Source organism: Crassostrea angulata, chromosome 2, assembly GCF_025612915.1.
Source record: "Crassostrea angulata isolate pt1a10 chromosome 2, ASM2561291v2, whole genome shotgun sequence".
Taxonomy (NCBI): Eukaryota; Metazoa; Mollusca; class Bivalvia; order Ostreida; family Ostreidae; genus Magallana; species Magallana angulata.
The window spans coordinates 60,259,285-60,274,235 of NC_069112.1; the positions used below are offsets into that span (position 1 = coordinate 60,259,285).

Genomic DNA, 14,951 nt, shown 5'->3' on the forward strand with positions numbered 1-14,951 from the left:
GTGAAAATCGTGACCCCCGGGGGTAGGGTGGGGCCACAATGGGGGGTCGAAGTTTTACATAGGAACATACAGAGTAAATCTTTAAAAATCTTCTTTTCAGACACTAATCAGCCAGGAAAGCTGAAACTTGTGTGAAAGCATCCTCAGGTAGTGTAGATTCAAAATTGTGAAATTCATGATCCCCGGGGGTAGGGTGGAGCCACAATGGGGGGTCGAAGTTTAACAAAGGAATATATAGAGTAAATCTTTAAAAATATTCTACTCGGAAACTAATCAGCCAGGAAAGCTGAAACTTGTGTGGATGCATCCTCCGGTAGTGTAGATTCAAAGGTGTGAAAATCATGACCCCCGGGGGTAGGGTGTGGCCACAATGGGGGGGGGGGGGTCGAAGTTTTACAAAGGAATATATAGAGTAAATCTTTAAAAAATCTTCTACTCAGAAACTAATCAGCCAGGAAAGCTGAAACTTGTGTGGATGCATCCTCAGGTAGTGTAGATTCAAAGGTGTGAAAATCATGACCCCCGGGGGTAGGGTGTGGCCACAATGGGGGGGTCGAAGTTTTACATAGGAATACATAGAGTAAATCTTTAAAAATCTTCTTCTCAGACACTAATCAGCCAGGAAAGCTGAAACTTGTGTGGAAGCAACTTCAGGTAGTGTAGATTCAAAGTTGTAAAAATCGTGACCCCCTGGGGGGTAGGGTGGGGCCACAATTGGGGGTCGAAGTTTAACATAGGAATATTAAGAGTAATTCTTTAACCAATTTTAACCAAACTTGGCACAAAGCATCCTAAGCCTAAGGGGATTTAAAGTTGTGAAAATTAAAGACCACGCCCTTTTGCAAAGGGAGATAATTAGGAATTTATGAATATTTTCGAGAAATTTTCAAAAATCTTGTTCTCATGAACCATAAGATCAGGAAAGCTGAAACTTGTGTGGATGCATCAAGATACAGGTACTGTAGATTTAAAGTTGTGAAAATCATGACCCCCGGAGGTAGGGTGGGGCCACAATGGGGGTCGAAGTTTTACATAGGAATATATAGAGTAAATCTTTAAAAATCTTCTTCTAAGAAACTAATCAGCCAGGAAAGCTGAAACTTGTGTGGAAGCATATTCAAGTAGTGTAGATACAAAGTTGTGAAAATCGTGACCCCCAGGGGTAGGATGGGGCCACGATGGGGGGGGGGTTGAAGTTTAACAAAGGAATATATAGAGTAAATCTTTAAAAATCTTCTTCTCAGAAACTAATCAGCCAGGAAAGCTGAAACTTGTGTGAAAGTATCCTCTGGTATTGTAGATTCAAAGTTGTGAAAATCGTGACCCCCGGGGGTAGGGTAGGGCCACAATGGGGGGGGTCGAAGTTTTACATAGGAATATAAAGAATAAATCTTTAAAAATCTTCTTTTCATGAACCATAAGATCGGGAAAGCTGAAAATTGTGTGAAAGCATCCTCAGGTAGTGTAGATTCAATGTTGTGAAAATCATAATCCCCGGGAGTAGGATGGGGCCACAATGGGGTAGAAGTTTTACATAGGAATAAAAAGTCAATCTTTAAAAATCTTCTTCTCAGAAACTAATCAGCCAGGAAAGCTGAAACTTGTGTGGAAGCAACTTCAGGTAGTGTAGATTCAAAGTTGTGAAAATCGTGACCCCCCCCCCCCCCCCCCAACAAAAAAATGGGGAATATGAAGTTAACGGTGAACCCTTACCAAATGTTAAGTTTTATTTCTTGCGTAGGATTTTCTTATTCTATGTAAAAATGGTATTCATTGAAGGTACAATGTCAAAAATTACGTGTATGCCAAAAAAAGTGTAAAATTCCAATACATTACAATCTTTTTTTTTGTTATTTTACCGATGGTCTATATGGCACAATATCTTTTAACGCCCATTGTTTCTCAGGTGAGCGATGTGGCCCCATGGACCTCTTGATTTATTTTTTTTTCTTTTAAAAGAGACAAAATGATTATAATGAATCACGTCCAGTTAATTTTAACATTCATACATTTCAAGATACTGATGAGTGCCAGAATGACCCATGTCTTAACGGAGCCACATGTACGAACACACCCGGCTCATTCAACTGTACATGTGACGCCGGATGGACCGGGATAGTTTGTGATGAAGGTAAACGACAATAAAATGCGTAAATTTTCACGTTTGTTTTTTTAAAATCAAATGTAAAATAAGCATGTCTATAGTTGTGGAGGCAGCAATTGTTAAAATGTTCCTTCCGTTAAAATAAGGATAATTTTTGAAATCCAACTTAAAACCAAATTCTCCTTTGCAAAATTGTTATACGTTAAAGCTGATATGAATGCATAAATCATTTGTTCGCCATATTAGTTTCGATCGCTCCTCTACTGCCACTGGGGTATCTACAGTAGTTGAGAAAGTTTCGGTCGGTTGCTTTCCAATCGAGGCATGTATGTTGCACGGACTTGTAAATGCATGAACTACACATTGTAGTAAAATGTTTGTGATAAAGAATAAAGGAAACAACAATCAATAAAATACAAGTTTTATTTATTCTTCAAACGAATTTTCCAGGTATCAAGGTATCATTTTGCACAGATTGCGCTCCCTTATGCATATCGAATAAGTCTGCCGTTCATACGAATGCATAACGTATGCGTCTTTTTGAAAACCCTGGCGGAACTATATCCAACTCAGTAGCTAAATAATAGTAAATCCATGAAAGTAACACGTAACATCGTTCCATCGATTTCTACAAAAAGCTCAGTTTCTAAAATCCATCCTGTTATTGACATTGCTCGATCTGCCATAGTGTGTGGTTTGCGCATATGCGATGTTTAAACAGAAACAACACAGGAAGCGGTCTACAATTATCGAGGATTTTTTAAGTATCTGTACCTTGGTTTCAGTCTGTCTACTTCGTTGTTCGCTTAGATATACCTTGCAAGTTTAGTGGTTGTCATATTATTTTTGTTCAATACGTTTTTCTACACGTCTTTTCGTCCAAGGTTCGGGTGTATGGAATGCCTGAATGCAGTTATATTGGGGGTGTGTATCGATGAGACACAACTAATATGGCGGTAGTCGGAGATAAAAGAGAAATAATGCGTATTTATGAATTCATGTCAGCTTTAAATACGAGGACTATTACATGCATTTTAATGTATTAATTGATGTTGTTGTGTTGTATTTTTTCATTGAAAGTTTTGATGTAATATTGTTTTTCTAGTATTTATTATGGATGTTATAACAGGTAAAAATCATAACTTTTAGATATCAATGAATGTCTTGACAATCCTTGTCAAAACGGAGGAACATGCAGCAACAGCGATGGATCTTTCACGTGTACATGCGCTGGTGGATTCACAGGGGCACTCTGTAATGAAGGTAAATGTATATTATTCTTCCTCCCTCCATCAATATTAATGTATATTTCTCTTTTCCCTCTATCAATATCAATATGTATGCCTTGCTCCTCTTTTTCTGTGTTTCTTTCCGACTCTCTTAATTTAAGTTGATGTTTATCAACTCTGATTGCTATTTCTGTGTATCTGCCCTCCTCTCTCATGTTTGTCATTATCTCTCTATATCGATACTTATCTTTACAGTGCTCGTACTTTTAAATACCAACATGTTATTACATCTTTATCTTTTCTATACGTATAAAGAAAGAAACTGTTATTTGTAGATTATTTTTGTTGGATATAGTTTCATTTTTATATCAATACAGGCATGCTTGACGTTTATATTCTCTGTAAAGAAGAAGTCAGATCTAATTTTTAAAAGGTTTACAAATTCATAAGCTTTATTTGATTTTGACGTATTTGTAATTATACCTTATTTTCAAACATTCAAATAGAAGGAAGTGTTGTAGAGTACATCAGGTATTTTCAAATTTAGGTCACTTCAGGCACTCTGATTACTTATTAGAATTAGTATTTCACCGTCGTCGTCCGTGTTAATGCGACGCTCGCCGTGCGTTAACATCTGCCCGTTTATAACTTCGTAAAAAATATTACTTTGGCCGTTTCTATTAAAATGTGGCATGATGCATCATAAATTGTACATTTTATGACTCTTTGCTTTGATTGCCTATGGGCAGGACCAAATTTGCTAAGTTTGACCATTTATAATATTTTACTTTTTCTCTGCGTATCTAAGAAAATCTACTTAAAATAATGCATTCATATCGCTACAAAAATTGTAACTTTCATTTGTTCAAATTTATGGGTTTCACCTTTAGGTCCATGCAAAAATGCTAGTTTAGTATCGTCGCATATAATGTTAAAAAATCTTCTTTTCACGTGCTGACACTGAGTAGAAACTGACTGTATATTAAGAAAGACAACAACACTTTTTTACATAATTTTTAACATTTTATGACCTCTGGGTTTAGGTTTAATAATCCAAGTCAGGGTAAAATGCTGATATAGTATGATTCTATACACACACGTATTAAATGTTTTTAGGTCACCGAGCTGAAAGCTCAAGTGAGCTATTCTGATCACATTTTGTCTGCCGTCCGTCTGTCTGTCTGTCTGTCCGTCTGTCTGTCTGTCCGTCTGTCTGTAAACTTTTCACATTTTCAACATCTTCTCAATAACCACTGGGCCAATTTTAATAAAACTTGGCACAAAGCATCCTAAGCCTAAGGGGATTCAAAGTTGTGAAAATTAAAGACCACGCACTTTTGCAAAGGGAGATAATTAGGAATTCATAAAAAATTTCGAGAATTTTTCAAAAATCTTCTTCTCATGAACCATAATACCAGGAAAGCTGAAACTTGTGTGAAAGCATCCTCCAGTAGTGTAGATTAAAAATTGTGAAATTCATGATCCCCGGGGGTAGGGTGGGGCCACAATGGGGGGTCGAAGTTTAACAAAGGAATATATAGAGTAAATCTTTAAAAATCTTCTACTCAGAAACTAATCATCCAGGAAAGCTGAAACTTTTGTGGATGCATCCTCCGGTAGTGTAGATTCAAAGTTGTGAAAATCATGACCCCCGGGGGTAGGGTTGGTGCCACAATGGGGGTCGAAGTTTTACATAGGAATATATAAAGTAAATCTCTAAAAATCTTCTTCTCAGATACTAATCATCCAGGAAAGCTGAAAATTGTGTGGAAGCAACTTCAGGTAGTGTAGATTCAACGTTGTGAAAATCATGACCCCCGCGGGTAGGGTGGGGCCACAATGGGGGGTCGAAGTTTTACATAGGAATATATAAAGTAAATCTTTAAAAATCTTCTTCTCGGACACTAATAAGCCAGGAAAGCTGAAACTTGTGTGAAAGCATCCTCAGGTAGTGTAGATTCAAAATTGTGAAATTCATGATCCCCGGGGGTAGGGTGGAGCCACAATGGGGGGTCGAAGTTTAACAAAGGAATATATAGAGTAAATCTTTAAAAATCTTCTTCTCAGAAACTAATCAGCCAGGAAAGCTGAAACTTGTGTGGATGCATCCTCAGGTAGTGTAGATTCAAAGGTGTGAAAATCATGACCCCCGGGGGTAGGGTGGGGCCACAATGGGGGGGTCGAAATTTTACATAGGAATACATAGAGTAAATCTTTAAAAATCTTCTTCTCAGACACTAATCAGCCAGGAAAGCTGAAACTTGTGTGGAAGCAACTTCAGGTAGTGTAGATTCAAAGTTTTAAAAATCGTGACCCCCTGGTGGTAGGGTGGGGCCACAATGGGGGGTCGAAGTTTTACATAGGAATATTAAGAGTAATTCTTTAACCAATTTTAACCAAACTTGGCACAAAGCATCCTAAACCTAAGGGGATTCAAAGTTGTGAAAATTAAAGACCACGCCCTTTTGCAAAGGGAGATAATTAGGAATTTATGAATATTTTCGAGAAATTTTCAAAAATCTTGTTCTCATGAACCATAAGATCAGGAAAGCTGAAACTTGTGTGGATGCATCAAGATACAGGTACTGTAGATTTAAAGTTGTGAAAATCATGACCCCCGGAGGTAGGGTGGGGCCACAATGGGGGTCGAAGTTTTACATAGGAATATATAGAGTAAATCTTTAAAAATCTTCTTCTAAGAAACTAATCAGCCAGGAAAGCTGAAACTTGTGTGGAAGCATATTCAGGTAGTGTAGATACAAAGTTGTGAAAATCGTGACCCCCAGGGGTAGGATGGGGCCACGATGGGGGGGGGGGGGGGGGTTGAAGTTTAACAAAAGAATATATAGAGTAAATCTTTAAAAATCTTCTACTCAGAAACTAATCAGCCAGGAAAGCTGAAACTTGTGTGAAAGTATCCTCTGGTAGTGTAGATTCAAAGTTGTGAAAATCGTGACCCCCGGGGGTAGGGTAGGGCCACAATGGGGGGTCGAAGTTTTACATAGGAATATAAAGAATAAATCTTTAAAAATCTTCTTTTCATGAACCATAAGATCGGGAAAGCTGAAAATTGTGTGAAAGCATCCTCAGGTAGTGTAGATTCAATGTTGTGAAAATCATAATCCCCGGGAGTAGGATGGGGCCACAATGGGGTAGAAGTTTTACATAGGAATAAAAAGTCAATCTTTAAAAATCTTCTTCTCAGAAACTAATCAGCCAGGAAAGCTGAAACTTGTGTGGAAGCAACTTCAGGTAGTGTAGATTCAAAGTTGTGAAAATCGTGACCCCCCTCCCCCCCCCCCCCCCCCCCCAACAAAAAAATGGGGAATATGAAGTTAACGGTGAACCCTTACCAAATGTTAAGTTTTATTTCTTGCGTAGGATTTTCTTATTGTATGTAAATATGGTATTCATTGAAGGTACAATGTCAAAAATTACGTGTATGCCAAAAAAAGTGTAAAATTCCAATACATTACAATATTTTTTTTTGTTATTTTACCGATGGTCTATATGGCACAATATCTTTTAACGCCCATTGTTTCTCAGGTGAGCGATGTGGCCCCATGGACCTCTTGATTTATTTTTTTTTCTTTTAAAAGAGACAAAATGATTATAATGAATCACGTCCAGTTAATTTTAACATTCATACATTTCAAGATACTGATGAGTGCCAGAATGACCAATGTCTTAACGGAGCCACATGTACGAACACACCCGGCTCATTCAACTGTACATGTGACGCCGGATGGACCGGGATAGTTTGTGATGAAGGTAAACGACAATAAAATGCGTAAATTTTCACGTTTGTTTTTTTTAAATCAAATGTTAAATAAGCATGTCTATAGTTGTGGAGGCAGCAATTGTTAAAATGTTCCTTCCGTTAAAATAAGGATAATTTTTGAAATCCAACTTAAAACCAAATTCTCCTTTGCAAAATTGTTATACGTTAAAGCTGATATGAATGCATAAAGCATTTGTTCGCCATATTAGTTTCGATCGCTCCTCTACTGCCACTGGGGTATCTACAGTAGTTGAGAAAGTTACGGTCGGTTGCTTTCCGATCGAGGCATGTAGGTTGCACGGACTTGTAAATGCATGAACTACACATTGTAGTAAAATGTTTGTGATAAAGAATAAAGGAAACAACAATAAAAAAAATACAAGTTTTATTTATTCTTCAAACGAATTTTCCAGGTATCAAGGTATCATTTTGCACAGATTGCGCTCCCTTATGCATATCGAATAAGTCTGCCGTTCATACGAATGCATAACGTATGCGTCTTTTTGAAAACCCTGGCGGAACTATATCCAACTCAGTAGCTAAATAATAGTAAATCCATGAAAGTAACACGTAACATCGTTCCATCGATTTCTACAAAAAGCTCAGTTTCTAAAATCCATCCTGTTATTGACATTGCTCGATCTGCCATAGTGTGTGGTTTGTGCATATGCGATGTTTAAACAGAAACAACACAGGAAGCGGTCTACAATTATCGAGGATTTTTTAAGTATCTGTACCTTGGTTTCAGTCTGTCTTCTTCGCTGTTCGCTTAGATATACCTTGCAAGTTTAGTGGTTGTCATATTATTTTTGTTCAATACGTTTTTCTACACGTCTTTTCGTCCAAGGTTCGGGTGTATGGAATGCCTGAATGCAGTTATATTGGGGGTGTGTATCGATGAGACACAACAAATATGGCGGTAGTCGGAGATAAAAGAGAAATAATGCGTATTTATGAATTCATGTCAGCTTTAAATACGAGCACTATTACATGCATTTTAATGTATTAATTGATGTTGTTGTGTTGTATTTTTTCATTGAAAGTTTTGATGTAATATTGTTTTTCAAGTATTTATTATGGATGATATAACAGGTAAAAATCATAACTTTTAGATATCAATAAATGTCTTGACAATCCTTGTCAAAACGGAGGAACATGCAGCAACAGCGATGGATCTTTCACGTGTACATGCGCTGGTGGATTCACAGGGGCACTCTGTAATGAAGGTAAATGTATATTATTCTTCCTCCCTCCATCAATATTAATGTATATTTCTCTTTTCCCTCTATCAATATAAATATGTATGCCTTGCTCTTCTTTTTCTGTGTTTCTTTCCGACTCTCTTAATTTAAGTTGATGTTTATCAACTCTGATTGCTATTTCTGTGTATCTGCCCTCCTCTCTCATCTTTGTCATTATCTCTCTATATCGATACTTATCTTTACAGTGCTCGTACTTTTAAATACCAACATGTTATTACATCTTTATCTTTTATATACGTATAAAGAAAGAAACTGTTATTTGTAGATTATTTTTGTTGGATATAGTTTCATTTTTATATCAATACAGGCATGCTTGACGTTTATATTCTCTGTAAAGAAGAAGTCAGATCTAATTTTTAAAAGGTTTACAAATTCATAAGCTTTATTTGATTTTGACGTATTTGTAATTATACCTTATTTTCAAACATTCAAATAGAAGGAAGTGTTGTAGAGTACATCAGGAATTTTCAATTTCAGGTCACTTGAGGCACTCTGATTACTTATTAGAATTAGTATTTCACCATCATCGTCCGTGTTAATGCGACGCTCATAGTGCGTTAACATTTGCCCGTTTATAACTTCGTAAAAGAAATTACTTTGGCCGTTTCTATTAAAATGTGGCATGATGCATCATAAATTGTACATTTTATGACTCTTTGCTTTGATTGCCTATGGGCAGGACCAAATTTGCTAAGTTTGACCATTTATAATATTTTACTTTTTCTCTGCGTATCTAAGAAAATCTACTTAAAATAATGCATTCATATCGCTACAAAAATTGTAACTTTCATTTGTTCAAATTTATGGGTTTCACCTCTAGGTCCATGCAAAAATGCTAGTTTAGTATCGTTGCACATAATGTTAAAAAATCTTCTTTTCACGTGCTGACACTGAGTAGAAACTGACTGTATATTAAGAAAGACAACAAAACTTTTTTACATAATTTTTAACATTTTATGACCTCCGGGTTTAGGGTTAATAATCCAAGTCAGGGTAAAATGCTGATATAGTATGATTCTATACACACACGTATTAAATATTTTTAGCTCACCGAGCTGAAAGCTCAAGTGAGCTATTCTGATCACATTTTGTCGGTCGTCCGTCTGTCAGTCTGTCTGTCCGTCTGTCCGTCTGTCTGTCTGTCCGTCTGTCTGTAAACTTTTCACATTTTCAACATCTTCTCAATAACCACTAAGCCAATTTTAATAAAACTTGGCACAAAGCATCCTAAGCCTAAGGGGATTCAAAGTTGTGAAAATTAAGGACCACGCACTTTTGCAAAGGGAGATAATAAGGAATTCATAAAAATTTTCGAGAAATTTTAAAAAATCTTCTTCTCATGAACAATAATACCAGGAAAGCTGAAACTTGTGTGAAAGCATCCTCAGGTAGTGTAGATTAAAAATTGTGAAATTCATGATCCCCGGGGGTAGGGTGGGGCCACAATGGGGGGTCGAAGTTTAACAAAGGAATGTATAGAGTAAATCTTTAAAAATCTTCTACTCAGAAACTAATCATCCAAGAAAGCTGAAACTTGTGTGGATGCATCCTCCGGTAGTGTAGATTCAAAGTTGTGAAAATCATGACCCCCGGGGGTAGGGTTTGTGCCACAATGGGGGTCGAAGTTTTACATAGGAATATATAAAGTAAATCTTTAAAAATCTTCTTCTCAGATACTAATCAGCCAGGAAAGCTGAAACTTGTGGGGAAGCAACTTCAGGTAGTGAAGATTCAACGTTGTAAAAATCATGACCCCCGGGGGTAGGGTGGGGCCACAATGGGGGGTCGAAGTTTTACATAGGAATATAAAGAGTAAATCTTTAAAAATCGTCTTCTCAGACACTAATCAGCCAGGAAAGCTGAAACTTGTGTGGAAGCAACTTCAGGTAGTGTAGATTCAAAGTTGTGAAAATCGTGACCCCCTGGGGGGTAGGGTGGGGCCACAATTGGGGGTCGAAGTTTTACATAGGAATATACAGAGTAAATCTTTAAAAATCTTCTCAGAAACTAATCAGCCAGGAAAGCTGAAACTTGTGTGAAAGCATCCTCAGGTAGTGTAGATTCAAAATTGTGAAATTCATGATCCCCGGGGGTAAGGTGGAGCCACAATGGGGGTTCGAAGTTTAACAAAGGAATATATAGAGTAAATCTTTAAAAATCTTCTTCTCAGAAACTTATCAGCCAGGAAAGCTGAAACTTGTGTGGATGATTTGATTTGAACATATTTTATTATGCAAAATAATATTTACATAATAGGATTGGGCAGCAGGCAAAGCCTATTTAAGCCTTCTCCACAAGCTGCTCTGAAACTTGTGTGGATGCATCCTCAGGTAGTGTAGATTCAAAGTTGTGAAAATCATGACCCCCGGGGGTAGGGTGGGGCCACAATGGGGGGTCGAAGTTTTACATAGGAATATAAAGAGTAAATCTTTAAAAATCTTCTTCTCAGACACTAATCTGCCAGGAAAGCTGAAACTTGTGTGGAAGCAACTTCAGGTAGTGTAGATTCAAAGTTGTGAAAATCGTGACTCCCTGGGGGTAGGGTGGGACCACAATGGGGGGGGGGTCAAAGTTTTACATAGGAATATTAAGAGTAATTCTTTAACCAATTTTAACTAAACTTGGCACAAAGCATCCTTAGCCTAAGGGGATTCAAAGTTGTGAAAATTGAAGACTACGCCCTTTTGCAAAGGAGATAACTAGGAATTTATGAAAATTTTCGAGAAATTTTCAAAAATCTTGTACTCATGAACCATAAGATCAGTAAAGCTGAAACTTGTAAGGATGCATCCTCAGGTAGTGTAGATTCAAAGTTGTGATAATCATGACCCCCGGGGGTAGGGTGGGGCCACAATGGGGGTCGAAGTTTTACATAGGAATATATAGAGTAAATCTTTAAAAATCTTCTTCTCAGAAACTAATCAGCCAGGAAAACTGAAACTTGTGTGGAAGCATATTCAGGTAGTGTAGATACAAAAATGTGAAAATCGTGACCCCCAGGGGTAGGGTGGGGCCACAATGGGGGGGGGGTTGAAGATTAACAAAGGAATATATAGAGTACATCTTTAAAAATCTTCTTCTCAGAAACTAATCAGCCAGGAAAGCTGAAACTTGTGTGGAAGCAACTTCAGGTAGTGTAGATTCAAAGTTGTGAAAATCGTGACCCCCCCACAGAACAAAAAAAATGGGGAATATGAAGTTAACGGTGAACCCTTACCAAATGTTAAGTTTTATTTCTTGCGTAGGATTTTCTTATTCTATGTAAAAATGGTATTCATTGAAGGTACAATGTCAAAAATTACCTGTATGCAAAAAAAGTGTAGAATTCCAATACATTACAATATTTTTTTTTGTTATTTTACCGATGGTCTATATGGCACAATATCTTTTAACGCCCATTGTTTCTCAGGTGAGCGATGTGGCCCCATGGACCTCTTGATTGATTTTTTTTTTCTTTTAAAAGAGACAAAATGATTATAATGAATCACGTCCAGTTAATTTTAACATTCATACATTTCAAGATACTGATGAGTGCCAGAATGACTCATGTCTTAACGGAGCCACGTGTACGAACACACCCGGCTCATTCAACTGTACATGTGACGCCGGATGGACCGGGATAGTTTGTGATGAAGGTAAACGACAATAAAATGCGTAAATTTTCACGTTTGTTTTTTTTAAATCAAATGTAAAATAAGCATGTCTATAGTTGTGGAGGCAGCAATTGTTAAAATGTTCCTTCCGTTAAAATAAGGATAATTTTTGAAATCCAACTTAAAACCAAATTCTCCTTTGCAAAATTGTTATATGTTAAAGCTGATATGAATGCATAAATCATTTGTTCGCCATATTAGTTTCGATCGCTCCTCTACTGCCACTGGAGTATCTACAGTAGTTGAGAAAGTTACGGTCGGTCGCTTTCCGATCGAGGCATGTAGGTTGCACGGACTTGTAAATGCATGAACTACACATTGTAGTAAAATGTTTGTGATAAAGAATAAAGGAAACAACAATAAAAAAAAGTTTTATTTATTCTTCAAACGAATTTTCCAGGTATCAAGGTATCATTTTGCACAGATTGCGCTCCCTTATGCATATCGAACATGTCTGCCGTTCATACGAATGCATAACGTATGCGTCTTTTTGAAAACCCTGGCGGAACTATATCCAACTCAGTAGCTAAATAATAGTAAATCCATGAAAGTAACACGTAACATCGTTCCATCGATTTCTACAAAAAGCTCAGTTTCTAAAATCCATCCTGTTATTGACATTGCTCGATCTGCTATAGTGTGTGGTTTGCGCATATGCGATGTTTAAACAGAAACAACACAGGAAGCGGTCTACAATTATCGAGGATTTTTTAAGTATATGTACCTTGGTTTCAGTCTGTCTACTTCGTTGTTCGCTTAGATATACCTTGCAAGTTTAGTGGTTGTCATATTATTTTTGTTCAATACGTTTTTCTACACGTCTTTTCGTCCAAGGTTCGGGTGTATGGAATGCCTGAATGCAGTTATATAGGGGGTGTGTATCGATGAGACACAACTAATATAGCGGTAGTCGGAGATAAAAGAGAAATAATGCGTATTTATGAATTCATGTCAGCTTTGAATACGAGGACTATTACATGCATTTTAATGTATTAATTGATGTTGTTGTGTTGTATTTTTTCATTGAAAGTTTTGATGTAATATTGTTTTTCTAGCATTTATTATGGATGATATAACAGGTAAAAATCATAACTTTTAGATATCAATGAATGTCTTGACAATCCTTGTCAAAACGGAGGAATATGCAGCAACAGCGATGGATCTTTCACGTGTACATGCGCTGGTGGATTCACAGGGGCACTCTGTAATGAAGGTGAATGTATATTATTCTTCCTCCCTCTATCAATATTAATGTATATTTCTTTTTTCCCTCTATCAATATAAATATGTATGCCTTGCTCCTCTTTTTCTGTGTTTCTTTCCGACTCTCTTAATTTAAGTTGATGTTTATCAACTCTGATTGCTATTTCTGTGTATCTGCCCTCCTCTCTCATGTTTGTCATTATCTCTCTCAATCGATACTTATCTTTACAGTGTTCGTACTTTTAAATACCAACATGTTATTACATCTTTATCTTTTCCATACGTATAAAGAAAGAAACTGTTATTTGTAGATTATTTTTGTTGGATATAGTTTCATTTTTATATCAATACAGGCATGCTTGACGTTTATATTCTCTGTAAAGAAGAAGTCAGATCTAATTTTTAAAAGGTTTACAAATTCATAAGCTTTATTTGATTTTGACGTATTTGTAATTATACCTTATTTTCAAACATTCAAATAGAAGGAAGTGTTGTAGAGTACATCAGGTATTTTCAAATTTAGGTCACTTCAGGCACTCTGATTACTTATTAGAATTAGTATTTCACCGTCGTCGTCCGTGTTAATGCGACGCTCGCCGTGCGTTAACATCTGCCCGTTTATAACTTCGTAAAAAAAATTACTTTGGCCGTTTCTATTAAAATGTGGCATGATGCATCATAAATTGTACATTTTATGACTCTTTGCTTTGATTGCCTATGGGCAGGACCAAATTTGCTAAGTTTGACCGTTTATAATATTTTACTTTTTCTCTGCGTATCTAAGAAAATCTACTTAAAATAATGCATTCATACCGCTACAAAAATTGTAACTTTCATTTGTTCAAATTTATGGGTTTCACCTCTAGGTCCATGCAAAAATGCTAGTTTAGTATCGTTGCACATAATGTTAAAAAATCTTCTTTTCACGTGCTGACACTGAGTAGAAACTGACTGTATATTAAGAAAGACAACAAAACTTTTTTACATAATTTTTAACATTTTATGACCTCCGGGTTTAGGGTTAATAATCCAAGTCAGGGTAAAATGCTGATATAGTATGATTCTATACACACACGTATTAAATGTTTTTAGCTCACCGAGCTGAAAGCTCAAGTGAGCTATTCTGATCACATTTTGTCTGTCGTCCGTCTGTCTGTCCGTCTGTCCGTATGTCCGTCTGTCTGTAAACTTTTCACATTTTCAACATCTTCTCAAGAACCACTGGGTCAATTTTAACCAAACTTGGCACAAAGCATCCTAAGCCTAAGGGGATTCAAAGTTGTGAAAATTAAGGACCACGCACTTTTGCAAAGGGAGATAATAAGGAATTCATAAAAAATTTCGAGAAATTTTCAAAAATCTTCTTCTCATGAACCATAATACCAGGAAAGCTGAAACTTGTGTGAAAGCATCCTCAGGTAGTGTAGATTAAAAATTGTGAAATTCATGATCCCCGGGGGTAGGGTGGGGCCACAATGGGGGGTCGAAGTTTAACAAAGGAATATATAGAGTAAATCTTTAAAAATCTTCTACTCAGAAACTAATCATCCAGGAAAGCTGAAACTTGTGTTGATGCATTCTTCGGTAGTGTAGATTCAAAGTTGTGAAAATCATGACCCCCGGGGGTAGGGTTGGTGCCACAATGGGGGTCGAAGTTTTACATAGGAATATATAAAGTAAATCTTTAAAAATCTTCTTCTCAGATACTAATCAGCCAGG

At 36.8% G+C, this 14,951-nt stretch overlaps 1 protein-coding gene across 1 annotated transcript in view; it reads left to right on the forward strand.

Annotated features, from left to right (window-relative positions):
• Nucleotides 1-14,951, forward strand: part of LOC128173340 (fibropellin-1-like) — a 44,070-nt gene that overhangs the window by 16,730 nt on the left and 12,389 nt on the right. Inside the window, exons 5-10 of the mRNA XM_052839035.1 lie at nt 2,018-2,131; nt 3,254-3,367; nt 6,991-7,104; nt 8,227-8,340; nt 11,898-12,011; nt 13,129-13,242. Coding sequence (XP_052694995.1) covers nt 2,018-2,131; nt 3,254-3,367; nt 6,991-7,104; nt 8,227-8,340; nt 11,898-12,011; nt 13,129-13,242 — 684 coding nt within the window. The remainder of the gene's footprint in view (nt 1-2,017; nt 2,132-3,253; nt 3,368-6,990; nt 7,105-8,226; nt 8,341-11,897; nt 12,012-13,128; nt 13,243-14,951) is intronic.